The 27,083-nt window shown below is 48.0% G+C and overlaps 2 protein-coding genes across 5 annotated transcripts in view; one reads left to right on the top strand and one right to left on the bottom strand.

Annotated features, from left to right (window-relative positions):
- Window positions 1-24,025, bottom strand: WDR87 (WD repeat domain 87). Of its 2 annotated transcripts, XM_023229458.1 has the most exons (6): window positions 23,834-24,025; window positions 13,593-13,713; window positions 11,552-11,722; window positions 8,005-10,877; window positions 6,986-7,257; window positions 1-5,696 (listed from the first exon to the last, which is right to left on the bottom strand). In XM_023229458.1, exons 2-6 carry the CDS (start codon window positions 13,671-13,673, stop codon window positions 373-375), a joined length of 8,721 nt encoding a protein of 2,906 aa, XP_023085226.1. In that variant the 5' UTR covers window positions 13,674-13,713; window positions 23,834-24,025; the 3' UTR covers window positions 1-372. The 2 variants fall into 2 exon arrangements, with proteins under 2 accessions (XP_023085226.1, XP_023085227.1); XM_023229459.1 differs by lacking the exon at window positions 23,834-24,025 and having other exon boundaries at window positions 8,005-10,899; window positions 11,664-11,722; window positions 13,593-13,658.
- A 506-nt stretch (window positions 24,026-24,531) lies between these two features.
- Window positions 24,532-27,083, top strand: part of SIPA1L3 (signal induced proliferation associated 1 like 3) — a 249,459-nt gene continuing 246,907 nt past the window's right edge. For 2 of the 3 annotated variants that reach the window (XM_031934741.1, XM_026449153.2), the window contains exon 1: window positions 24,532-24,668. The gene's annotated coding sequence lies outside the window, so the exon portion shown is untranslated. Of the gene's footprint in view, window positions 24,669-25,964; window positions 26,009-27,083 lie in introns of all 3 variants that reach the window. The other variant, XM_031934743.1, reaches the window with a different exon arrangement.

The following is a 27,083-nucleotide window of genomic DNA, read 5'->3' as shown; positions in this document are numbered from 1 at the left end:
AAGAACCTCCTCTTTATTCCACATATAGAAGCTGTGTTTCCAGAGGTGGGAAAGGGCTTCGACCTGGCCCTACCTCTGTGTGGGCCTAGAGATGAAGGTCTAGGTCTGGGCGCGGTGACTCATGCCTGTAATCCCAGCTACTCGGGAGGCTGAGGCAGGAGATTTGCTTGAACCCAGGAGGCAGAGGTTGCAGTGAGCTGAGATCATGTCATTGCACTCCAGCCTGGGCAACAAGAGTGAAACCCCATCTCAAAAAAAAAAAAAAAAAAGAGAGAGAGAGAGAGAGAGAGAGAGAGATGAAGGTCTAGATCCTGGTGACCAGGCCTTTCTCCATTTGGCAATGAAAAGTCCCAACCTCCAGTCAGTCCCAAATTAGAAAGTGGGAGCAATGGTGTGTGTCAATGCCTTGGTGAGATGAAGATCAGCTTCCGGCAGGCTTTTCCAGGCAAGTTCTAAGATCCCATACCGGGCAATGCCCACGGGAAGGATGGTGCGCACACAGTTCTGCCAAGGGAGGGGTACCACACCCTGAAACTCCTGAGGACTTCTAGGAGTATGAGAACTACCACAAAACAGGCAGCAGAACAGCCGTTCCCCAGGAACTAGCTCTGTGGCTTTTAGGGCCTCTTCATAGATGATCTCTTGGGGTTGAGATTCCTCTCTCATTAGCAGCTCTTGAAGCAGCTTCTGGATTCTGGGGGACTTAAGTTGGTACAGGTCCATGAGCTGGTAGAACTGTTCCATCCAAGCAGTGCTGTCTTTTGCATATCGCTGCTGCAGCATCCGCAAAACATGGTACAGTGCCACAAACGTCTCCCACAAAGGCAACTCTTCCTTCTTTTTAGAAATGGGCTGTATCTTCTTCTCTAATTTGGGCAATCTGGGAAACCTGCGTTTATCCTTAAAATCCCAGAAGTCCCTTTGAAACATCAGTGCCAGGGTTTGTTTTTCCACAGAGGCATGGGCACTTGGAAAAATGTCTCTTGTGGCAGGATAAAAGTATTGCATTTCCATCTTCTTGTGAGCAATGGATATCTGCTGTGCCCTCTCACTTCTGTAAGGCTCTCCTAGAAGATGCCAATTTTTAGCCCTTGGGTCTGGAATCCTCTTGGTAGCTAATGGGGACTTTTGTGTGGGGACAGCCAAAGGTTTTGGCCAGCTCTCCTTTTCCTTTGCTTTTATAGGAGGAATCACTTTCTGGTATTTTGGACTCATGGACTCTCTAGTGGGTTTTGAGATCCTTGTGCCTCGTGACTCCAGGGCCTGCCTGTGATGGTACACGATGGCTTCAAGTTTGGCCAGATTCAGCCATTCTAAGTTTCCCTTTGAGACGAGGTCTTTGAGCAGCTGGCATAGTCTGTGGAAATCATCCCTGGAAAGCTGTTCTCCTGCTTCCATTCGTTCTAGGACATGGCGGATCCACTCTACATCTGAGAGGCTTTCATCTGCATGTTGTTCCTTAGCCGGGATTTGGGAGAGAGGTAACTGTACCTCAGTCTGTCCCATCAGAGGTGGATGCTGCAGAAACCACTTCCACCAGGCACCTAGTGACTTGTGTTGGAGTTCCTGACCTTCCACAGTCCTCCTTAATATGTGGGACATAAATGGGGTCTTTAAGTCCTGTGCTTGGGACTCCAAAACTGTACCCAAAACATGTGGAGGTATGGGTTCATATTTTCCCATCACTTCTCTTTCTTTATCCATTGTCCCTGAGAATTTCCTGGGTATTTCAACTACTGTGGCCTTTTTATCTTCCCAGGATATTTGTTTCTCTGGCACTGGCACTGGTATTTTTTCTTTCATCTCCAGAGCTCTTGACATCAGTTTCTTCAAAGGGCTTTTTAGAACTCCTAGTCTTACAGCCCCATCTTTGACATGAGGAACTCCTTTTCCAATGGAAAGGACTCTTTCCCTTTCTCTTAGGACCTTTCTTCTTTGTTCTTGTAACTTAAATAGTTTTTCTTTTTTTAAGGTATCTTTTTCCCTGTCCACCTCTTCTTCCAATGAGCCTCTCTCCTCTTCCTCTTCCTCATCACTCAAACTTTCTATCTCTTCCTCACTCGTAATTTCTTCTTTCTCCTCAAACACTTCTTCCTTCTCCTGAACCTCCTCTTTCTTCTTTTCCTTTTTTTTCTTCTCCTCCTCCTCCTCTTCTTTCTCCACTTGCTTCTCCTCCCCTTCCTCCTCCTCCTCCTTCTCCTTTTCCTCCTCTTCCTCACTTTCCTCCTCCTCCTCAGAAGATAAACTCTCTTGCTTCTCTAGTTCATCTAACAGGCTTTCCATTTCTTCAGAAAAATGCTCTTCACTTTCCACTTCATCCACTTGACTGGAAAACTTTTCTTTTGGCTTGTCAACTCTCTTGGCTTCTTTCCTCTTTCTCCACCTTCGTTTAAGGAATGGGATTACCTCTTCTTCTTCTATTCCTCCTTCCTCTTCATCATCCAGTATGGCTTCTGAATGCCTTCTGGCCAATTTGCTCTCTTCCTCAGTCATTTTTTCTTCTTTGTTTATCATTCTCATCATTTCCTTGGCCAGTTTTCTCTGCTTCCGAGCCAGTTTCTTCTCATCTTTAGTCAGTTCTGTTCGTTTTTCAGAAAAATCCCACTCTTTGATATCCAGCTTACTCTGTTCTGTTCTCAGTCTGCTCTCCTTAACAAAGAGTGACCTCTTTATCTTTGTCATTTTTATTTCTTCCTGTGTTAGTTTCCTTTCATCCCTGGTTAGTCTTTGAAGTGCCTTTAAGATTTTGTTTAGTTTTGCTGGTTCCTTGGAAAGGCTCTCCTTTTTTTTAATCAACTTCCTTTTAGCCTTGGCTAACTTTCTTTGCCCCTGGACAAATATTCTCCGTCCTTTAGTAAATTCCAGTTTTTCTTTGGCAATTTCCCTTTCCTCCATGGCCAGTATCCTGTCTTCATGTAGCAGTATCTTCTCCTCTAGTGACAATTTCCTCTCAAGTAGTTCTTGTTCAACTTTAGTCATTTTTCTTTGTCTTGAAGTTTCTGGAGTCTCTCCCTTAGACAGTGTTTCCTTTCCCTCAACCAGTCTCATCTTCTCCTCAGCCAGTCTTTTCATTTCCAGGTTCAATGCCTTTTCTTCCTTAACAATATCCAACTCTCCTCTGAGCCGTTTCTTTCCTTGGACCATTGCCTTCTCCAGAGCTAATTTCATTTTTTCCTGGGCCAATTTCTCCTGTTTCTCGGCCAGACTATCCTCTACTTGGACCAATTTTTTCTCTGTTTCAGTCAGTTTCTCCTTCTTCTTGATCACGGTCTCCTCTTTCTGTGTCAGCTTCTCTGCTACCTGAGCCAGTGTCTTCTTGAACATTCCCAATTTGTTCTTTACTTGCATTAATTTCTTTCTGCTTTGGGTGAGTCTTTCTTTGTTATAGAGTAGGTTTTCTTTCCTCTGAGCCAATTTTTCCTTCTCCTGGGCCAGATTCTTCTTTTCCTGCGCCAGATTCTTCTTCTGATACAGTATCATCTTGTTCTTTGTGAGTTCTTCCATGCTGTTGATCCATCTTTTCCTTTTCCGGGCCAGTTTTATCTTCTTCTTAATCAATTGCTCCCTTTTCCGTCCCAGTCTTTCCTCTTCCTCAGGCACTTTTTCCTTGTGCTGGGCCAGTTTCTCCTCTTCCTGGATCAGCAACTCTTCTTCCTGGGTCAGTTTTGTCTCTTCCTCAGACAGTTTCTCCCTTTGCCAGACCAATGTCTTCTCTTCCTCAGCTAGTTTCTTCTTTTCCTCAATCAGTTTCTCCTCTTCCTGATTCAGTTCCTCTTCTTTCCAAGACAGTTCTTCCATATCCCATTCCAATTCCTCCAATTCCTGGGCCAGCTCCTTTTCTTGCCAGTCCAGATTTTGTTCCCTCTGGGCCAGTTCTTCCACTTTCTGAACCAATATGTTTTTTACCTCGGCCAGTTTCCCTTCTTTCTTTGCTAGTTTCTCTTCTTCTCTAGCCACTTTCACCCATTTCTTGGACAGTTTCTTCCTTTTCTGGGCCAATTTCTCCGCCTCCTGGCTTAGCTTCTCCTCTCTTTGGGCCAGTGTTTCCTCTTTCTGGGCAAACTTACTGTCTGCCTGGGCCATTTCCCTGTCATCCTGCGTTATTTTAACATACGCCTGGGCCAGTTTTCTCTCTTCCTGGGCCAACTGTCTTTCTTCTTGTGCAAGTTTCTCTTCTTCTTGTGCTAATTTCCTCTCTTCTTGGGCTCGTTTTTTTTCTGCTCGGGCTTGTTTCCTGTGTATTCTGGCCCGTTTGTGTTCTTCTTGGATCTGTCTCTGCTCTTCTGTGATCTGCTCTTCTTTTTCTTCCTCCTTCCGAGACACTTCTTCCTCCAAAGTCACTTCTTCCGCATCCTTGTACAGTTGCTCCTTGGGTTCAGATGGCAACATATTTTCCCAGACTTGTTTCCACTCCTCCCATTTCAGCTTCTTGTCCTCCTGAAGCATTTCCTCCTCCGGGGATAGCTTCTCTCCAGCCTGGTGTAGTTTCTCCTTTTCCTGAAGAAGCCTCTTCTCCCAGTCTTCCTTCCATGCCTTCCAGGATTTCCTTGTCTCACCATAGACCTGTTTCCACTCATCCCAGGACTTTTTCCAGTCCTGCCAAGATGGTGTCCTCTCAATCATAACTGGTTTTTCTTCTCGTTCAACCACTTTCTTCTCTAGTGTGGCCATTTCCTTCACTTCCTCCCCCATATCCCTCTCTTCTTTGGGCATTTCCCTCTTTGTTTTTCCTACTTTTCTTTCCTGCTGGACAGCTTTCCTCTCTTGCTTAGGTGACTTCTGAAAGGTTTTCTTCTTTTCTTTCTTTGATATTTGTTTTCCCTTGGTTACATCACCTGGTTCTAAAAAAATAACTTTCTTTTTCTTGCCCTTTTTCAAAATCACTTGGGTTTCCTCCAAGCCTGGCATGTCTTTTGCTTTCTTTTGTGCTTGTTCTTCTTCCCTTGGCATCACTTCGTGTCTGATCACCTCTTCTGTCACACCTTGTATCATGTCCTCTCTAATTGCTCCTTCATGGATAAAAATTGGTTTCTCCTCTGGCGGGACTACATCCCAATCAAGGTCCTCAAGCAGAACTTTACTTTCTTTCTTCAACAGGGGACAGATCTCCTGAAAGAGTTCCCAACTGGGGTGCCTATCTACCAGCATCTCCTGAGCAAATGTCACTAGCTCAGTGTGTAGATTTTCTGACATTTTTGTTTGGGAACCAGATATCCTCAGGGTCATAAGACGACATAGATTGTCCCGCCATGATAAGCCATCTCCAGCAGTTGACCTGCGGCCAGATATTCCCGAGGCTCCCCGCCCTAGAATTTTAACCTTTTTAATAACTGGCTGTCCCATTACAGGAGGTGTAGGTTTCTCAGTTATAACTTTGGCTTCTTTTCCCTTCTTCTTGTGCTTCTTTTTGAGTTTCTGAGCTCTTGTTTTCTTGTCTCTTTTGTCACGTATTTTCCGCAGCATCTTCAGGGTCAATGCAACGTGATCCTTTGAGATATCTTTCTCCTGAGAGTCAACATCTTTTGAGAGCTTTATTACACTGGTGCTTGAAGACCATTTGGAATGGACGGATGCTTCCTCCATCTCAACTCGTGCAGCCTCAGTCCTACTTTCATCCTCTAAGAGGCCTGGCTCAGTGATCATATGTTTAGAGTCTCTCTCTTTTGTCTTCTTGAGACCCCGCAACCATTTTCGGCCTGTAGGAAAAATGGAGAGGTGGAGGTAAGCAAAGTATGGGAAGCTAAATGAAACCTTTCCCAATATTAGGTGTGAGCTAAGAAGAACTGTCATAAAAGAAGTAGCAACAAAGAGAGCTGAGGCCTTAAAAAAAAGAAAAAAAGAAAAAAAAAGCATTCTCTTTGCTTTATTCCTAGCCCCCTACTCCTGCCAAATCCTAGAGAGCTAGGCCTTAGAGTCTTCCTGAGTTTGAGTGGATCCTTCCTTAGAAAGTCTTTTATTTCTTCATTGCTTTCATAAAAATCAATTTTATTGAGGTATAATTTACATATGATATACCCATTTTAAGCAAACAGTTTGATGACTTTGAAAAATGTATACACTCTTGTAACTATTGCAATTACAATCAGGATATAAGGCATTTCTATTATCCTCCTAAATTCCCTCCTACATAGTGTCCCAGTCAACATCTATCTACCCTTAACCCCTGGCCCTAGGCAACAACTGATCTGCTTTCTGTGACTGTAGATTCATTTGCCTTTTTTAGAATTCCAAATAAATAGAATCATTTAAAAATGTGCTCTTTTGTGTTTTCTTTCAACAGTTTTTGAGATTCTTCCATGTTGTTGCATGTATCAGTCTTTTTTTATCACAGTAGTATTTCATTTTATGAATACACTATAATTTCCTTATCTATACACTTTTTTAAAAAAATTATACTTTAAGTTCTGGGATACATGTGCAGAACGTGCAGGTTTGTTACATAGGTATACAGGTGCCATGGTGGTTTGCTGCACCCATCAACCCGTCGTCTACATTAGGTATTTCTCCTAATGCTATCCCTCCCCTAGTCCCCCATCTGAGAGTGTCTTTTCTATGATGAGATCTTTCCACTTATCTGTCTTCCCACCTGGTATCTCTTTTTTTTTTTTTTTTTTGAGATAGAGTTTTGCTCTGTCACCCAGGCTGGAGTGCAGTGGCACCATCTCGGCTCACTGCAACCTCCACCTCCTGGGTTCAAGTGATTCTCCCACCTCAGCCTCTCGAGTAGCTGGGATTACAGTCACCCGCCATCGTGCCTGGCTAATTTTTGTATTTCCAGTAGAGACGGGTTTCACCATATTGGCCGGGCTGGTCTCAAGCTCCTGACCTCGAGTGATCTACCCGCCTCGGCATCCCAAAGTGCTGGGATTACAGGCGTGAGCCATTGTGTCTGGCCAGCCCACCTAGTATCTCTTGATCCACTTTAACCCTAACTACCCTGCCTCTTGAGGACCCTGAGGCATGGACCAGATTACTCTTTACATACCATGCTTTTTGACCACTGCTCGGCCTCGTCTGTGGCCTTTGCTGTGCTTGATGGCCACTTCAGATTCTTCAGAAACTGTACGAGGTTTCACGGAAAAGGATTTAAGTTCAGAAGCCTTTGAGACATCTAAAGAAAAAGCCGGCTTTTCATCTCTATGTGACAGAGTCAGGTTTTCATTCAATCTCTGCTCCACTTGAGTGGAAAGGATTTGGAGATCTGTGGCCCGCATCCCCAGCAGATGGTCTAGAGGTTCCTCCCCGATCATCTCTTGCCTATGAAAGTCAAAGGAGAAGAAGGACTATGCTGAGTCAGGAACAAAAGGGAGAATGGGAAGAACCAAATGGCTGTGGAACAGGCAGGAGGCTTGGCAAAGTGGCCAAGAGAGACGGCATATGGAAAATAATGGCTGAGACAAAAGAAACTATCTAGGAAGCCAAGATGACAATGAATGGAGTGATCTGTATTGGAGGCTGTAGAAACAGGTGAAAAGGATGAAAATGGAACTTGAAGAGGTAGCAGACATATAGGAAAAGCAATGGAGAAAGGGGTGAGCAGGCCAGGTGTGGTGGCTCATGCCTGTACTCCTAGCACTTTGGGAGGCCAAGGTGGCAGGAAGATTGCTTGAGCTCAGGAGTTTGAGACCAGTCTGGGCAATATAGTGAGACTCTGTCTCTACAAAAAATTAGCCAGTGTGGTGGTGCATGCTTGTAGCCCCAGCTACTGAGGAGGCTGTGGCAGGAGGATTGCTTGAGCCTGGGAAGCAGAGGTTGCAGTGAGCCAAGATTGCACCACTATACTCCAGCCTGGGCAACAGAATAAGACCCTGTCTCAAAAAAAGGAAGAGGAGGAGGAGGAGGAGGGAACAGGGGATTGTCAAGAATAGTCATCTAGGAATGAGCAAAGGCTATGAGAAAGAAGAAATGTCAGGAAGAATTAATAAACAGGGATGAAGAAATAGCAAAGGAAAGGAGGGGGAAAATGGGGAATGGGGTGAAGAATTGAGGGAAGCACAAACGTACTGCATCTCCCGAAAAGTCTCTTGTTTCTGGATCAGCTGTAAGAGTGAGGTCCTAGAGTGGATTCCAATCTCAGCCATGAGGCTTAGAGTCTTGACCCTCACTCTTTCATCCTTGTCCATTAATCCCTGAGCCAGAGGCATGGCAAAAAGATGAGTAATCATTCCTAGACGCTTCAGCCCTTCCCAAGCTAGTTCTCGGATCAGCGGGTTGGAATTGGTTGTATCATCCAGTAGCCGACGGGCTGTCTCAGAGCGTAGGGCTGGAGACACCTGGTAAGAGGCAAAGATTTGCCCTAGTGCACCAACACAGTACTGGTACTTCAGCAAGGAAGCATGGACCATAATATTGAGTATTGTCTCAATCATGCTATTAATGGCTATTTCACTCATCTTTCTTCCCAGCCAACTTCGGTTTGCTCCATCTGTAAGGACGCTGTAGGTTATATCCTTGGAAAGTCTCATTTCTAGGAAGTGTTCATCCTCCTTCTCTGGATATTCTATATTACTTACAGTTCTTACCTTGCTGTGCCAGAAAAAGAATTCTTGAGACCTGTCCCATTCCAGCTCCCGCTGGGGTGCATGCAGGTTGCACTGTAGATATATTGGGGTGCCCTCTGGCCAAAGACGGGCACGAATCACTGAATTGGGGATATAGCAATCAGGGGCAAAAAGCCATTCCCGCCCATGACCAAAGTAGTATCGCAATATCTGATAGGGGTTGAGTCCATCCCAGCTAGTCAGTTGCAGTTGGGGAGGAAGCGCATAATGGCGTTGGTAACGTCTACTCATCTGTGTCCAATCTTCCATGTCCTGCAAAGAATAATGCATGGAGGAATGCAGTAACACTGGGCTCCCTTCCTCATCTTCTTCTATCACATGTGGCACAGAATGGTCAAAGGCAATGGCCCGCTTGTTGACAAGGTTCGCCAGACCCACTAATTTCTGTTGTGCTTTTCCAAGGTAGATGTACTTGGGCACAAACATGGTCTCAAAGGAGAAGAAGAAGCTTGGTATGAAAGGCTTAGGGATTTCCAGTACTTCATCTGATATGCTCATAAAGGAAAGGCGAGTCAGCAGGGCTGGGGGAAGCAATTTTAAACAGGACACTAGGTAAAGACTCTGGTTAAAAGTCACAAGCAGGTCACCCCGGTCATTTGCAAAACAAAGTGGGCCAAAGTGCAGTGATGAGTCCAGAATGGCTATGAGTCTGCCATGGAAGTCCCAGATCCGAACAGAGCCATCGGCAGAACCTGTGACGAAAAGACTCAAGGAGAGGCAGACATCAAAGGATGTGATGGCACACAGGTGCAGAGGCAGCGTTTCTATGAATTTCAAGCCATTCTGTGACCCAGAGGACATAAAATTATGGAACTTCCAGAGACGCAGGCAGTTTGTCTCTGTGATGGCACCCACAGACTTGGGCAAGAGTATCAGATGTGTTAGGTGACAGCTGCTGAGGATGCTGGCGAGAGGCTGCAGTTGTACTTTGACCCCATCAAGCACAGCTTCTGACAGATGCACATAGTCATCCATTCCATAGGAACAGAGCAGAGAGTTTCCTTGGCCACCAAAAATCCCTCCAGACAGCGTGGAGAGTGCCAGTACAGCACCAAAGTGCATGAATTTTTCTAATCGAGCACAGCTGTGCTGGGAGAGCACTCTTATCACACCACTCTGGTGCCCAGAGAAGATCAGTCCCTCTAGACCCCGCCCCAAGTTGAAATGCCCATAAGCCAGGCATTGTACAAAGTCCTGAGAATTTGGTGAGGTGCCTAGAAGATACTTGGCTGGGCAAGGGCAGCGGGTTGTGTCAAATACCAGAACCTCTGAGCTGCCTGTTGCTACAAAGAGCTCCTCTTTACCTGGGTCGTAGGCCCAATCCACAGCCCGGTCCACGATTGAGAAGGGCCAGGTGATAACCAGAAGGTCCCCTGTTATTGGGGACACAAAGCGCAACAAGCCATCCTCGGTGGTACACAGGATCCGGAACCAGTTATTTCCACAGTAGACCCGACGCAACTGCTGGGGAGCAGAGCCACAGACATTGAAGAGGCTGTAGAAGCAGGGCAGGCGGCGCAAGGTAAAACTATGGGCAGTTTGGCAGAAGAAAGTAATGCTGTCAATAAACTGGAGCCGGTACAGCTCCTCACCAAGCTCTAGCCGCCGAAGCAGGCTCCCTGAAGTCAGGTTCCACTCCTTGATTAGGCTGTCACTGCCAGCTGTTAGCAGGGTGTGGGCCTCTGGTCGGCTGCGGATACAGATCACTCCTGAGTCATGGGCCTGGAAACTATGGAGCGGATGGCCCTGCTGGAGGTTCCAAACTTGGATTTCCCCAGCTTGGTTTCCAGCATAGAGAAAGCCCTGATCAAAACAGGTGAAGCAGCAGGTGATGGAGGAGCCGCTGCTGGTGGACGTGAACCTCTTTACCTCTCCCAGCTCACCCTTGCCCTGGCGCATCAGGACCCTCACCACCGTCTCACACAGGGCCAGGAGGGAGCCATTAGGACCATTCAGCACGATGTCCTGAACCAGCTCATCACCTGGCATGGAGACCATGTGGGCTATATGGAGGCCCGTGCCACTTTGCTCAATGACCCAGGTCACCACTGCTCCCAGGATGCCAGATAGAAGCATCTTCATTTCCGGGTCATAGCAGAGGCAGCTGATGTTGAAGCGGCAGTGCACTTTACCCAGGGGTTTGAATGCCCGAAAGTGGTCCCCAAAGAGTCGCAGGATCAGGTCACCACAGTAGACCACGAGGATATGAAAGGAACCTGTGTGGACCATGGACTGGATGGGTGGCAATTGTTCAGTCATGGAGAATATTCTTTTCTCAATCATGTCCTCAGTTTTGCTCTTCATCCACACTACAGCCTAAAAGAGAATAAGATGGACACTGCCTAGGCCAGGCGCGGTGGCTCATACCTGTAATCCTAGCACTTTGGGAGGCCAAGGCAGGTGGATCACCTGAGGTCAGGAGTTCGAGACCAGCCTGGCCAACATGGTGAAACCCCATCTCTACTAAAAATACAAAAATTAGCTGGGTATGGTGACCAGCGCCTGTAATTCCAGCTACTCAGGAGGCTGAGACAGGAGAATCGCTTGAATTCGGGAGGCAGAGGTTGCAGCGAGCCAATGCACTCCAGTCTGAGTGACAAAGCGAGACTCCGTCTCAAAAAAACAAAAAAAAGAAAAGAAAAGAAACTGCCTAGAACTGACAGTAGTGCAGAATATTCCCTTATTTCCCCAAGTTTTGTGTGAAGGAGGAATTGGAGGACTCTAGAGTGATTTTATCCCCTGGTGATGGGAACTGGAAATACAGTAGAGGCAGGAAGCCTAGGACCCTTTTCCTAACCTTGGTTTACTTCAGGGGAACCATGCAACCCACTCAACATGGGGACTATAATTGAAGAAAGGATGAGGAGAGATTTCTGGTTCCAGACCACATTAATTCATGGGGAATATCTTCCTTTGTCAATCTGGGCTAAGAGCTATATGGGCATGGCCCTGGGAGAACGGGCCAAGAAGGGGAAGAAAGGCAGTCTTACCTGTATTTCTTTTGTGCTCGATGTCACCCAAGAGAGGGAGGTGAAGAAATGGGCATCACTGAAGTAATAACATACACATGGCATATTTTGAGGATAGCGAGACTCTTTGAACAGTATCTGGGACCGGTCGCTCAGCACAACTAGGCTATTCTTTGGGTCTTCTGAAGGTTGCTGGAGAGAGGTGTGGCATAAACTAAGAGGCTAGGGCACAGAGGCACTAAATATATTCTCGCACAAGTCACAGTTGGAGGAGTTCCCAAAGTCATGCCTCCCACGCGAAGGACCTACTCCTGTTACACTCACACGTGCATAACTTACCACCTGTGGAACAGCTATACTTCACAAGCATGTAACAAATCCCCCGATGCAGGAGAGAACACAACCCTGCAGAGCCTCTGTATGCAAATTTTATAGTGTGAACACAGGTGAAAATGATGTTCTTTTCAACATGAAGTTAGCCGTGCCTGCCCTCTAACATTCCTTTTTATTTTTTTTTTCAGATGGAGTATCGCTGTGTTGCCCAGGCTGGAGTGCAGTAGCGTGATCTCAGCTCACTGCAACCTCTGCCTCCCAGGTTCAAGCGATTCTCCTGCTTCAGCCTCTCAAGTAGCTGGGACTACAGGCACGCACCACCAGGCCCTGCTAATTTTTGGTATATTTAGTAGAGATGGAGTTTCACCATGTTGGCCGTGCTGGTCTCGAACTCTAGACCTCAGGTGATCCACCCACCTCGGCCTGTCAAAGTGCTGGGATTACAGGCATGAGCTACTGCATCCAGCCCCCTTTAACATTCTTGCTTGCGTCTAGAAGGTACATGTACCATAAAAGACACAATCTTTAACAGAATAGTCAGGCAAGTACATCACTTACACCCACATGGAATATAGCAGAGTCTCCCAAAGTCGGTGCATCAGTGCAGCTCTAAGTTACTGAAGCTTAAAGCTGCACTAAGTGAGACTCTTGGGACACCTTATCTGGCCTTTAAATTTGACAGAGGACAAGCATTTATACTATATATATATATTCCCACGGTGATAGAGCATGTGCTATGAAACATGCATCTGGGATCCTGTAATTTTTTTTTTGTTTTGTTTTTTCAGACACAGTCTCACTCTGCGGCCCCAGGCTGGAGTGCAGTGGCCTGATTTCGGCTCATTGCAACCTTCGCCTCCTGGGTTCCATGCGATTCTCTTGCCTCAGTCTCCCGAGTAGCTGCAACTACAGGTGCAGTCTACCACACCTGGCTAATATTTTATATTTTTAGTAGAGACGGGGTTTCACCATGTTGCCCAGCGTGGTCTCAAACTCCTGAGCTCAGGTGATCTACCTACCTTGGCCTCCCAAAGTGCTGAGATTACAGGCATAAGCCACCACGCCTGGCCCTGGGATCCTTTTATGCAGAGCCAACCATAGCAAAACTGAGATTGGCAACTGTTCTCTCTGGTGTCTCCTCCTCTGTTTTAAAAAATCTCTCAACCAGGTGTGGTGGCTCACACCTGTGATCTCAGCACTTTGGGAGGCCAACACAGCAGATGGCCTGAGCTCAGGAGCTCAGCCTGACCAGCCTGGGCAACATGGTGAAACCCCATCTCTATTAAAAATACAAAAAATTAGCCGGGCATGGTGGCATGTGCCTGTAGTCCCAGCTACTTGGGAGGCTGAGGCAGGAGAATCACTTGAACCCGGGGGCAAAGGTTGCAGTGAGCCAAGATTGCACCACTGCACTCCAGCCTAGGTGACAGAGCGAGATTGCATCTCAAAAGAAATAAAATAAAAAAATAGAAAAACTCTCTTTCCAGAAGGTCAGTTCCTCTGACAATGCTTCAGAGTGTCCACTTTCCACTATCAAAATGTCCTTGCGGGAAGTCTGTGACTCATGGAAATTGATGGCCTACCTCCTGCTAAGGTGATGACTATCTTTATAATATACCTTGTTTGCTTCCTATTCTCAAGGACAATCTGTGGCTCTTCTGAAATGCTCATGACTGTAAGACAGGTAGCAGCCAACCTATCATGTGTTTATGTCCTACATATACGTTACCTTGCTTTCATTTATGGTGTCATTTAGGAGGAGTTTTAAATCTTTCCACAGGGGAATGAGCCTGGGGGAAGATGTCGCCATAAGACTCCCTTGGCCCTCCTGAGGACCGTTGCTTAAAAACCTGTGGGAATCCAAAAGAGCCCAGCTTAGTCACTGCCACTTTCCGAGAAGCTAGGAATCAGAAGGCAAGAACGATGAACTCATGTCTATTGAACACCTTCTGAAAGTCAGGAACTGTGCACAAGACATACCTTCTCATTTTATCCACTCTACAGCCCAGTAAGGTAGGCATTATCTCATTTTATAGATGAGAAAACTGAGGCTTGGAGACAGCAAATGGGAAGTGAATCTTAGCATGTTCCTATTGTAACCCAGTAACATAAATGGGTGAGAGAAGCAGAGAAACCGAGAGGGGGCTGGGAAAGAATACCCTCACAGGCAAATAATAGTCCTTCACATTTTGTGTTGTGTCCAGAGAGCATTTTGTGAAGACTGTGGGGTCTCAAAGTATGGTCCCTGGATCTCCTGAACCAGGATTCCTGGGGGTAAGTTTTATTTTGTTTTATTTATTTATCTATTTTTGAGACAGAGTCTCTCTCTGTCACCCAGGCTGGTGCGTGCCTGTGGTCCCAGCTACTTGGAAGGCTGAGGCAGGAGGATCACTTGATTTTTTAAATTTTAATTAATTAATTAATTTATTTTGAGACGGAGTCTCACTGTGTCACCCAGGCTGGAGTGCAGTGGCCCAATCTTGGCTCACTGCAACCTCCGCCTCCCAGGTTCAAGTGATCCTCCTGCCTCAGCCTCCCAAGTAGCTGGGATTACAGGCACGTGCCACCACGTCCAGCTAATTATTGTATTTTTAGTAGAGATGCGGTTTCACCATGTTGGTCAGGCTGGTCTTGAGCTCCTGACCTCAGGTGATTCACCCACCTTGGCCTCCCAAAGTGCTGGGATGACAGGCGTGAGCCACCTGCCGTCTGGCCACCTGGGGGTAAGTTTAAAAAAAAATAAAGCTGGGCGTGGTGGCTCATGCCTATCATCCCAGTACTTTGGGAGGCCGAGATGGGCAGATCATAAGGTCAGGAGATCGAGACCATCCTGGCTAACACAGTGAAACCCAGTCTCTACTAAAAATACAAAAAATTAGCCAGGCGTGGTGGTGGGCACCTGTAGTCCCAGCTACTCAGGAGGCTGAGGCAGGAGAATGGCTTGACCCCGGGAGGCGGAGCTTGCAGTGAGCTGAGATCACGCCACTGCACTCCAGCCTGCGCGACAGAGTGAAACTCTGTCTCAAAATAAATAAATAAATAAATATTAAAAATCAAGTGATCCTCCTGCCTCAGCCTTCCAAGAAGCTGGGACCACAGGTATGCACCACCATGCCTGGCTAACTTTTCAAACTTTTTTTTTTTGAAGAGATGGGGTTTTGCTTTGTTGCCCAGGCTGGTCTTGAACTCCTGGGTTCCAGCTTTAGCCTCCCAAAGTGCTGGGAATACAGGTGTGAGCCACAACACCGACCTGTAGGTGTCAAAATGCATATTCCTGGGCTCCTCCCCTAGACCTACTGAATCAGAACCATGGAAGTAGGACCCAGGAACCTCCACTTGTAATGTGCTCCCTGGGTGATTCTACTGGCATTCGAGCCTAACTGCTGAAATAGGAAATGGAGATACAGGGCACCCAGGAGTAAGAGTCAGCCCCAGCTAGCACATATGGAGAGAGGATCCAGCCATTTGGCTTTGTAGGTTTCCCTGACCCCGTGGAATCAGGTAGCTCCTTTTTTTTTTTTTTAAGACGGAGTTTCGCTCTGGTTGCCCAGGCTGGAGTGCAATGGTGCAATCTCGGCTCACTGTAACCTCTGCCTCCTGGGTTCACGCCATTCTCCTGCCTCAGCCTCCTGAGTAGCTGGGATTACAGGTATGCACCACCACGCCCGGCTAATTTTGTGTTTTTAGTAGAGATGGGTTTTCACCATGTTGGCCAGGCTGGTCTTGAGCTCCTGACCTCAGATTGTCCACCCACCTCGGCCTCCCAAAGTGCTGGGATTACAGGCATCAGCCACCAAGCCCGGTCTCAGGTAGCTCTCTTACAGGAGGTACATCTGCTGTTCATTGTCCTCGTCCCCGTTCCCTTTTCTTTGGCCTTCATGAGGACAAACCTCTACTTTTCCTGGTTGTACAGTGAATTACTTTTAACATACCCCCCGTCAGGAAATTTGTTACTACTGGTGGGACAATGGGCTAGTTTTTCCTCATTTGTAAAATGAAAATGCCACTGTTGCTTATGTTACAGGATTGCTGCAAAGATTAAATAGGATAATTTATGTGAAAACCCTTTTAAGCATACTCTGTAGCGACAAACACGACTTCTGCTTGTAGGCTGGCCTAGTTCTCAGACAGGTGACCACTCTATTTCCTTCCAACTCAAACTTTATGCTTTTCAGCTGCTCTGGAAACATGACAGTTAAATTTATAGTCTGGCCAGCAGAGGGCAACGGAGGCCAACCTTGCCTGCCAGATGCAGAAGAACTTCATCCGTTTAGATAAATAGTGGGAACTCGTTACAAATGCAAATTATTGGGCCCCACCCCAGACCTACTCAATTGGAAATTCTGAGATTAAGGCCCATCAATTAGTTATTGTTGTTGTTGTTTTGTTTTTAAGATATAGGGTTTTGGCTGGGCGCAGTGGTTCACGCCTGTAATCCCAGCACTTTGGGAGGCTGAGAAGGATAGGTCACCTGAGGTCAAGAGTTCGAGACTAGCCTGGCCAACATGGTGAAACCCCGTCTCTACTAAAAATACAAAAATTAGCTGGGCATTGTGGCAGGCGCCTGTAATCCCAGCTATTCAGGAGGCTGAGGCAGGAGAGTCACTTGAACCCAGGAGGTGGAGGCTGCAGTAAGCTGAGATTGTACCACTGCACCCCAGCCTTGGCAAGAGTGAGATTCAGTCTCAAAAAGAAAAAGAGACAGGGTTTTTCCCCAGACGGTAGTGCAGTGGCATCATCATAGCTCACGGCAGCTTTGAACTCCAGAGTTCCAGAACTCAAGTCATCCTCCCACTTCAGCCTCCCACATGCTAGGACTACAGGCATATGCCACCACACCTGGCTAATTTTTGTTTCTTTGTTTTGCTTTTGTGAAGACAGGTTCTCATTGTGTTACCCGGGCTGGCCTTGAGCTCCTGGTCACAAGTGATCCTCCCACCTTGGCCTCCCAAAATGCTGGAATTTCAGGCATAAGCCACCACGCCTGGCCTATTTTGTTTTTTTATTTCCATTTTTGTAGAGATGGGAGTGGGGGTGGGGTAGGGATGAGGGGGTGTCACTGTGCTGTCCAGGCTGGTCTCTAACTCCTGGCCTCAAGCTTTGGCTTCCCAAAGCCTTGGCTTCCCATAGCGCTGGGATTACAGGCATGAACTGTTGCACCTTGCTTCAACAATAACCAAAGTGTGAAAAACACTGGTTTAGAAAACTGATGGAGTCCCAAGTCATTTGGCCTGGGCTTCCTGAAGCAAGGTCAGCAGAACCCACCTTCTGGTATGGCTAAGCCGAGGCTCTGTGTTACCACAGAGACTTGCTCACTGGATTTACGGTAGGGGAAAGCAGCAGGCAAAACTTATCATCATCATCTCACATGCATACAGTGGGTGAGAGCCCAAGGAAAAGCTTTCAACATCAATCATTTCCTTAGTTCTTGAAAGAATCCTGAGAGGCAGATATCATCATCTCCGTTGTACAAAAGAGGAACATGAACTCAAAGAGGAAAAGGGATGTGTTTGAGTCTACAAAGGGCAGATCAAGACTGAGATCCACCGGGTACAGTGGCTCACGCCTGTAATCCCAGCACGTTAGGAGGCCAAGGCGGGTGGATCATGAGGTCAGGAGTTTGAGACCAGCCTGGCCAACATGGTGAAACCCCGTCTCTACTAAAAATACAAAAATTAGCCGGGCACGGTAGTGGGTGCCTGTAATTCCATCTACTCGGGAGGCTGAGACAGGAGAATTGCTTGAACACAGGAGGCGGAGGTTGCAGTGAGCCAAGATCACGCCACTGCACTCTAGCCTCGGTGATAGCGCAAGACTCTGTCTCAAAAAAAAAAAAAGAAGACTAAGATCCAATCCACAGTTCAGGATTCTTCCACTATATCAGAGGAGGAAGAGGTTTTGCTGGCTGATGCTAAGAAGGCTCTCTGATCCACAGATCCACTCACAGTGGGAACTTGGCACTGGCTGGCAGCACACAGCATCCTGTCTCTTTCCATGCTCCCCAAACTGCATGCTGCCCTCCTGCGATCGCTGTCTCCATTCAGTTCCACTCAACCCTGCACTTGCTGCTCATTCTGAACGCCTTCCAGGCTCCAGATGATCTGCTTCAGATCCTGCACAGCAGTGGAGGCCCCTATGGGAGTTTCCCCAGGCCAAAGTAGGAGGCTCACTCGCTTGCGGCCAGAAGTTCAAGGCCAGCCTGGGCAACATAGTGAGACCCTGTCTCTACAAAAAATAAAGTAGCCAGGCGTGGTGCCATGTGCCTGTAGTCCTAGCTGTCTGGGAGGCTGAGGTGGGAGGATCACTTGAGCTCAGGAGGTTGAGGCTGCAGTCAGTTATGATGGCCCCACTGCATGCCAGCCTGGGCGACAGAGCAAAATCCTGTCTCAAAAAAAAAAAAAAAAAAAAAAAAGCCAGGTGCGGTGGCTCACGCCTGTAATCCCAGCACTTTGGGAGGCCGAGGTGGGTGGATCACGAGATCAGGAGTTCAAGACCAGCTTGACCAACATGGTGAAACCCTATATCTACTAAAAATAACAAAACTTTGCCAGGCATGGTGGAGGGTGCCTGTAATCTCAGCTACTCGGGAGCCTGAGGCAGAGAATTGCTTGAAGTTGCAGGAGGGAGAAGTTGCAGTGAGCCAAGACTGCACCACTGCATTTTGGCCTGGGCGACAAGGTGAGACTCCATCTCAAAAACAAAACAAAACAAAACAAATAAACACCAAAAAAAACCCAAACAACCACCACAACTCAGAGTTACCCCACTGGCCCCTTCTTGCGGCCTCAGAGCTGCTGAGAGAGCAGTCATTTGTAGCAAATTTGCAGTCACTGCCATCACTTCCCATTATTCCAAATATCTCCACTGGGTCCCACTTCTCTTGACCAGCCTACAAAGAGCAATTGGTTGGGACTATTTCAGGGAATATTTCTAGGTGATGAGTGAGAAGGAGGACTTTCAAACCCCAAATCTCTATGTTTATTTAATTTTATGTGATTTTTTGTTTGTTTGTTTGAGACAGAGTCTTGCTCTGTTGCTCAGGCTGGAGTGCAATGGTGGAGTCACAGTTCACTGCAGTCTCGAACTCCTGGGCTCAAGCAATCCTCCCGCCTCACCCTCCTAAGTAGTTGGGAACACAGGCACGCACCCCCAAGCCTGGCTAATTTTTAAAAAACTTTTTGTAGAGATAGGGTCTCACTATGTTGCTTAGGTGGTCTCGAACTCTTGGGCTCAAGTGATCCGCCTACCTCAGCCTTCCAAAGTGCTGGGATTACAGGCATGAGCCACTGCACCTGGCCCTTTATGTTTATTTCCTTATTTATCTATTTGCTACTCTTTCGCACATCATAGACCAGTTTCCTTGGGTTAGCCTCAGAGGATGACATTCAACTCCCTAATCCCAGTACCTGTCCTTAAAAGCAAGTCTGTAGTGAGCTCCAGATGCTTCAATCCCAACAGTCTTGATTGTTTAATATCTTTTACTTTTTATTTTTTGTTTTTTTGAGATGGAGTCTCACTCTGTTGCCCAGGCTGGAGTGCCATGGCGTGATCTCGGCTCACTGCGACCCCCGCCTCCGGAGTTCACGCGATTCTCCTGCCTCAGCCTCCTGAGTAGCTGGGATTACAGGCATGCACCACCATGCCCAGCTAATTTTTTTTTTTTTTTAGTAGAGACGGAGTTTTACCATGTTGGCCAGGCTGGTCTCGAACTCCTGACCTCAGGTGATCCACCTGCCTCAGCCTCCTAAAGTGCTGGGATTACAGGCGTGAGCCACCATGCCCGGTTGATTATTTAACATCTTAACGCAAAGATCATCTAATGGGAGAATTCAAGCTCTGTGGCCAATTTAGCTTGAAGGGTATTTAGGACCAACGAATGTTATTCCTGCTGACTGCGGAGACAAACCAGGTCCATGACTGGGTGTTGACACTGGAACTATATTCCTTTTCTTAGCACCAGTCCACTGTAAGGTACAGTGTTCTTGATGGCCTGAGGAAAGGAAATCCTCCCACCAGCTTTGTCTTGTTAAAGAGAGTTGACTCTAGGGGGCGCTGCACTCCACGACACGGTCAGGCCCCTGGGCTCCCATTGGCTCACTCGTTGGCTCCAATGTGTTGTTATATGTGTGTGTGAGGGGATCCAGGCAGGTTTCTTGCTCCCTAGAGCTTACAGTCATCAAAGAAGAGATATAAAATGGATTACAGTGGGAAATTCTAGGTGCTGGGTTATATTATCCTGTAGAACTTTTCTGCAACTTTTAATTTTCTCAAATTAAATTGCAAATTAAATTCAGTTTTAAGAAGGAAAAGTATGAAGTGCTTTGAGTACATATAATGAGGAGACCTGGCCACCCAAAAGGAAGGTGATGAGTGTGCCACACTATGAGACAGGGCCCTGCATGGATTATATATAGCCTTGCAGGTGTTCTCACGTTTGGGGACAGGGGTGCAGAAAGTCCAGCTGGGGACAGGGGCGCAGGAAGTCCAGCTGGTATCAGAAGGGCCTAATTAGTTGACTGTAAAGTCAGAGGGGCAACCTAAGCTTACTTGGTTCTTTGAATGACATTACTGATAAGGAGCCCAAGTTTGTCCCCAGGGCCTGGGAGTGCTACTCTGGCCTTCAGGTGGCTGCATAGCTACGGCTGGGGGTGGAATTAACTTTCTTAATGGGAAGAAATAATTTTCCAGGCTGACAAACATACATGAACAGGGTGGACTAATTTCTGTTGGATGGAAGAGTTACCCTGGATCCCTGAGAAGTAATGACAGTATCCAGGATTAATAAGGTTGTAAAGTAGTAACCAGGGATTTTACATATCTTTTAATTCTTATTTATTTATTTAGAGACAGGACCTCACTCTGTCACCCAGTTGGAGTCCAGTAGCACGATTGGCTCATTGCAGCCTCGACTTCACTGGTTCAAGTGATCCTCCTGCCTTAGCCTCCTGAGTAGCTGGGACTACAGGCTAGTGCTACCACACCTGGCTAATTTTTGTACTTTTGGTAGAGATGGGGTTTCACCATGTTCCCCGGGCTGGTCTCAAACTCCTGGATTCAAAGAATCCATTTGCCTCAGCCTCCCAAAGTGTTGGGATTACAGGTGTCAGCCACCACACCCAGCCTATTTTGTTTCTTACAATTATTCTAATGACTTAGCTATTATCCTCCCCGTAATTAAACAACTTCTTCTTTTTTTTTTTTTTTTTTTTTGAGACAAGAGTCTCACTCTGTCGCCCAGGCTGGAGTGCAGTGGCGTGATCTCGGCTCACTGCAAGCTCCGCCTCCCGGGTTCACGCCATTCTCCTGCCTCAGCCTCCCGAGTAGCTGGGACTACAGGCGTCCACCACCATACCCGGCTAATTCTATTTTTTAGTAGAGACGTGGTTTCACCATATTAGCCAGGATGGTCTCAATCTCCTGACCTCATGATCCGGCTGCCTTGGCCTTCCAAAGTGCTGGGATTACAGGCTTGAGCCACCGCGCCCGGCAAAAAATATTTTCCTTTTTTTTTTTTTGAGATGGAGTCTCGCTCTGTCGCCCAGGCTGGAGTGCAGTGGCGTGATCTCGGCTCACTACAAGCTCCGCCTCCCGGGTTCACGCCATTCTCCTGCCTCAGCCTCCCGAGTAGCTGGGACTACAGGCGCCTGCCACTATGCCCGGCTAATTTTTTGTATTTTTAGTAGAGATGAGGTTTCACTGTGTTAGCCAGGATAGTCGTGATCTCCTGACCTTGTGATCCACCCGCCTCGGCCTCCCAAAGTGCTGGGATTACAAGCTTGAGCCACTGCGCCCAGCCAAAAATATTTTTCTTATACAAGTGATAATATACTATATACACTGTTATTTACCCTTTTTTCTCTTAATATAGCTTTAAGATTAAGTCATGTTAATAAATATAACTCTGTTTCATTTCTCTTTTTTTTTTTGAGACGGAGTCTCCCTCTGTCGCCCGGGCTGGAGTGCAGTGGCCGGATCTCAGCTCACTGCAAGCTCCGCCTCCCGGGTTTAGGCCATTCTCCTGCCTCAGCCTTACCGAGTAGCTGGGACTACAGGCGCCCGCCACCTCGCCCGGCTAGTTTTCTGTATGTTTTTTTTTAGTAGAGACGGGGTTTCACCATGTTAGCCAGGATGGTCTCGATCTCCTGACCTCGTCATCCGCCCGTCTCGGCCTCCCAAAGTGCTGGGATTACAGGCTTGAGCCACCGCGCCCGGCCCTCATTTCTCAACAGTTACTAACTGCAGGGTATTCCAATGTGTGGCTGAACTATCATTTATTTGTCTAAATTTCTACTAATGGACATTGGGTAGTTTCCAACCTTTTGCTATTGCAGCTAATGCTGCAAATGAGTATCTTTGTTAGTGCCTCATAACATTTTAATTTTATTTGATTTTAATTAACTTAAATTGCAGAACTGAGGCCAGGCATGGTGGCTCATGCCTGTAATCCCAACACTTTGGGAGGCCAAGGCTGGTGGATCATGAGGTCAGGAGGTTGAGACTATCCTGGCCAACATGGTGAAAGCCGGTTTCTACTAAAAATACAAAAATTAGCTGGGTGTCAGGGGTTGTGCCTGTAATCCCAGCTACTTGGGAGGTTGAGGCAGGAGAATCACTTGAATCAGGGAGTCAGAGGTTGCAGGGAGCTGAGGTGGCACCACTGCACTCCAGCCTGGTGAGAGAGTGGGACTCCATCTCAAAAAAAAAAAAAAAAGAAAAAAAAATGTAGAGCTGAAGCAATGAAAACATTTTTCCATTAACCTAACTTGGAATAATATTTTGGATATATTTGGGTTAAAGTATTACAATTAATTTCATAGCTGGGTGAGATGGCTCACGCCTATAATCCCAGCACTTTGGGAGGCTGACTTAGGAAGATGTCTTGAGGCCAAGAGTTCAATACCAGCCTGGCAACATGGCAAAAAAAAAAAAAAAAAAAAAAAGTAAGTAAATAATAATAAATAAAATGAATTTTACCTGTTTATGTAAAATTTAAAATTGCATATGTGGCTTGCATTACACATAAATACACACATACACATGTAAATTTTTTTTTTTTTTTTTTTAAAGAGACAGGGTTCTGCTCTGTCGCCCAAGCTGGAGTGCAGTGGTGCAATCATGGTTCCCTGCAGTCTCAAACTCCTGGGCTTAAGCGATACTCAGCCTCTTGAATAGCTGGGACTATGGCCACATGCCACCACGCCTTGCTAGTTTTTTAGTAGAGATGGGGTCTTGCTATGTTATCCGGCCAGTCTCCAACTTCTGGCCTTAAGTGATCCTCCTGCCTCGGTGGCTCAAAGTGCCTGGTATATTTCTCTTAGGTAGCATTGCTCTACATTGCCTTAGTCTGGTGGTGGCCTGATATCCCTACTGGACTGAAAGCTCCCTGGAGGTAGGACTCCAGTCTGTCTGGATTTCTCTTGTGTTTCCATAATCACCCAACCTGACATGGAATAGGTGCTTAATCCATTTTTGTTGAATGAGTGGAAAAACGTGCTCTCCCAGGAAGAAACATCTCCTTCCCAGCTTCAAATGTTACATCTTCCTAGAAGGCAGGCTGAGGCACAAAGGGTATTGACTACGGCTTCTGGACCAGAGGACTTTGCGATTCCAGTCAATTCCCTCGGTAACTCTTATGGAGGCGTGGCAATATACATTAAAAAAGGAGTGTGTGTTGCGGAGTATTCCGCTGCTTGGTTATGCCAGCAGGTGGATTAAATTTGGACAAAATTTCCCAAGGTGTAGGTACTCTACAAACACTAGTTACCCTCAGGAATGTGCGATCAACAAAAGAATGTAAGATAACAAGGCCCCTACGCAGCCCTTGGGTCTTGTGGTTGCCGTCGAAGGCAGAGCTCTGGAGCCGCCTACGCCGGGGAGAGGCGACTACACCCAGGGCCCCTCACCCTCGGGCCTCCTGCACGGGGAGGAGGCAGGGTGTCTGTGTCTCAAAGCATGGGCTGCGCCTGTTACCTGCGACAGGACTCCCGACAAGGGACGGGTACGGCTTGTGCACTCAGGAGCTCCTTGAGCTAGGGGAAGCGACTAAGAAGCTACCTGGCGGATGCTGCGAGAGGGCTCCCCCCACAGAACGGTTGGCCCGCAACCCCGCAGCCGGCGGACTCCCCGAGGCCAGGGGTCTGAACGCGCGTGCGCATGGGCGCGCTCGAAAGAAAAAAAATCCTCTCCGCGGGGGCCCGCGGCAATTTAGGCCGGGGTCTGCCGGCGATCGCGCGTGCGCGAGCGCGCATCGACGCCCTCCTCCACCGCCCCCTCCGCTGGGGGTCTAGCTCACTGCTCCGCTTCCCCCGCTTCTCGCGGGGAAGAGTGACTAGCGTCCTAGGGGTGAGTGACTCGAGCCTGGCAGAGAGTGAGGGAGAGGTTCCGCCGAATGAAGGGAGGAGGCAGACCGGGCTAGGAGAAAGGAGAAACCGCCCCGGCGGGTAGAACAGCGCAGCTCACGAGCTGGAGTCTGCAGGAGACACGCCTCCCTCCCTCACGCCCCTCAGGGCTGCGGAAGTGCTCTAGAGACTGGAGCTGCATGAAGGCGACCAGTGGACTACGGTTCCTAGGAGGCAGCGCGGCAGTGGGCCTACGGCTCCCGGCATCCCCCGCGCGCCAGGCTCTTTTCAGTTCGCGGCCGGCTAGGGCGAAACTACAGTTCCCAGGAGGACTCGCGCGAAGCGGCTTGGAAGTGGGCAGCCTGGAAGTCACTCGGGCCACCGGAGCTGGCGGCGTCTCCAGCGAGCGGCGCGGAGCCGGACGCCGCGGTCGTGGGGCCCGCGGGGTGGGCAGCCCAGACACCCAGGTATGTGGCTCCGGGTGCGGAATCGGCCTCGCGCAAGGGTGGCGGGGAACCGGTGGCTGCCCGGACCCCGAGGGTCAGCGCGGGCGGACGGCCGGGTGTGGGTACTGGCCGTGGGGGGCGGCGGCGCCGGGACTCGCGCCCTCCGGACCCAGCCGGACTTGTGCCCGCATGGCTCAACTTTCCAGGCGTGCACCCCGGTGCTGTGGGGAAGAGCTTGGAGGCGGGGAGCGGTGGATTCGCGTCCCGGCGGATTCGCGTCCCGGCTGTGCCACTTGGGAGCTGCGATCTGAGGAAACCGCGCCGAACCTCAATTTCCCCTGCAGTAAAACGGAGTAGGAGAGTGTCTTGGCGGAGATTCTGTTGAGATAATAGAATAAAACATTTGGCACATAGGAGGCACTTACTACGTGTTGGGGTTATTGTTAGCTTTCCGAAAAATGAGGTGAAGATGTTATCGATTGCATAGGGTGAGGATTAGTTGAGTGTGTGCATGTAAAGAGGTGAGTCCATGGGTAGCACCCAACGCAGGCTAGCTGCTGTTAACCGAGATAATTTTGTTAAGAGCGTTGGTTTGGAAGGCAGAGAGACCCCAGGTTCAAATTTGAACATTTACCAGCTGTGTGACTTGGGGCAACTGGTCTCACCTGTCTGTGTCTTGGCTTCCCTATCTATAAAATGGGGATTTAAGTAGCAACCACTTCGTCGAGTTGTTTTCAGGATGCAGTGAGAATACCATGCGTAAAGTGCTTAGCACAGCAGCTGGCACATAACGCTCAGTAAATGGTACCGTTTATTACGCGTGTTCCTAGTGGCCCCGAGACCCTCTGAGGGTGGGGCTCTGGCCGTAGTATTGGTCTCCCCCGAGGGCCAGATTCAGAACTGGTCCAGTTGACTTGTCCTCCTACTACCTCAGGTTCCTCATTTACAAAATGGGATAATAACAAGATCACTCTCAAAGGGTTGTAAGGATTTGCTGAGATTGTGTTTCTAGTCCAGCACCATCTCTCACTAAGTAGCAGCTCTTATGTATTATAATTGTTCTTCAATATTCTCCATCTGGCCCAGAGACTGCCTGACTGTGGGCTGTGACATGACAGCCCTGAGCTCCCCCACACGTTTGCTCCCAGCCTCAGTGTCCCATCTGTGGAATGGTAGTCATAGGACTTTTGTGCCAGGATTGTTTGGATGGTTCCAGGAGATAATTCATGTTTAGTGCTTTGCACAAGGCCCGGCACACAGTAAGTGCTTATTAAATGATTAAATGCATCTTACTGGGTTTTTTTTTTTTTTTAATAGGCCCTTTTTGCTTGTTTGTATCTACATGGCAGAGTGGTCACAAGGTTAGTGTTTCTTTGTTCTCCCCCTTCCCCCAAAATTTTACTCACCAAAGATTAAATTATGGAACACAGTATAGTAGAAAGGCCTAAGAAGAAATGGGACTGACCTGCCATCAGCAGTCCCCTGCTCACACACCCCTCTGCATAGAGCCAGTATGTTTACTCCAGTGCTTTAATTATTGTCTTAATGCTGCCAGCTCTTGCCTCTGTGTCCCCTGCACTCCAGCTCCAGATGTGGAGCCTGTGCTTCTTCGATGCCCCTAGTGGCTTTCTTGGGCACCATAAACTCAACATGTCCAACCTGAACTCCTCCTTCTGAAACCAGTAGTCACCATCTTGACAAATGCACCAGCATAGACCTGGTTGCCTAAGCCAGAAACCTGGGAGTTGCTCTTCCCCTGCCTTCCCATGTCCAGTCGACGGGCAAGAAGGATGAAGCTGCTATTTCATAGGAACACCATTTCGTTGGCTCATATTGGTCTCCCCTCTGATGGGCACTGAAAGTTCCCCTCAGCTCCTGGAGGTGGTGGCCTTTTCTCACAAGGTTGAGTTTTTTTTTTTTTTTTTTGAGACAGAGTCTCGCTCTGTCACCCAGGCTGGAGTGCTGTGGCCGGATCTCAGCTCACTGCAAGCTCCGCCTCCCGGGTTCACGCCATTCTCCTGCCTCAGCCTCCCGGGTAGCTGGGACTACAGGCGCCGCCACCTCGCCCGGCTAGTTTTTTGTATTTTTTAGTAGAGACCGGGTTTCATCGTGTTAGCCAGGATGGTCTCGATCTCCCGACCTTGTGATCCGCCCATCTCGGCCTCCCAAAGTGCTGGGACTACAGGCTTGAGCCACCGCGCCCGGCCACAAGGTTGAGTTTTTTGTTTCTTTGTTTGTTTGTTTTGAGATGGAGTCTGTAGCTCTGTAGCCCAGGCTGGAGTGCAGCGGCACAATCTCAGCTCACTGCAGCCTCCGCCTCCTGGCTTCAAGCGATTCTCCTACCTCAGCCTCCTAAGTAGCTGGGATTACGGTTGCCCACCACCATGTGTGGCTAGTTTTTGTGTTTTCAGTAGAGATGGGGTTTTCACTGTGTTG

This window comes from Piliocolobus tephrosceles, chromosome 21, assembly GCF_002776525.5.
Source record: "Piliocolobus tephrosceles isolate RC106 chromosome 21, ASM277652v3, whole genome shotgun sequence".
Taxonomy (NCBI): Eukaryota; Metazoa; Chordata; class Mammalia; order Primates; family Cercopithecidae; genus Piliocolobus; species Piliocolobus tephrosceles.
Note: the sequence above shows the minus strand (reverse complement) of the source record. Positions and strands in the feature narration are given on the sequence as shown.

Excerpts from the sequence above, each read along its gene's own strand:
- WDR87 (XM_023229458.1), bottom strand. The coding sequence starts at position 13,673 with ATGGCGACATCTTCCCCCAGGCTCATTCCCCTGTGGAAAGATTTAAAA. Across the intron at positions 11,723-13,592 it reads ACACCATAAATGAAAGCAAG|CAACCTTCAGAAGACCCAAA; the intron begins GTAACGTATATG and ends ACCTCTCTCCAG. Across the intron at positions 5,697-6,985 it reads AGCAGTGGTCAAAAAGCATG|GCCGAAAATGGTTGCGGGGT; the intron begins GTATGTAAAGAG and ends TTTTTCCTACAG.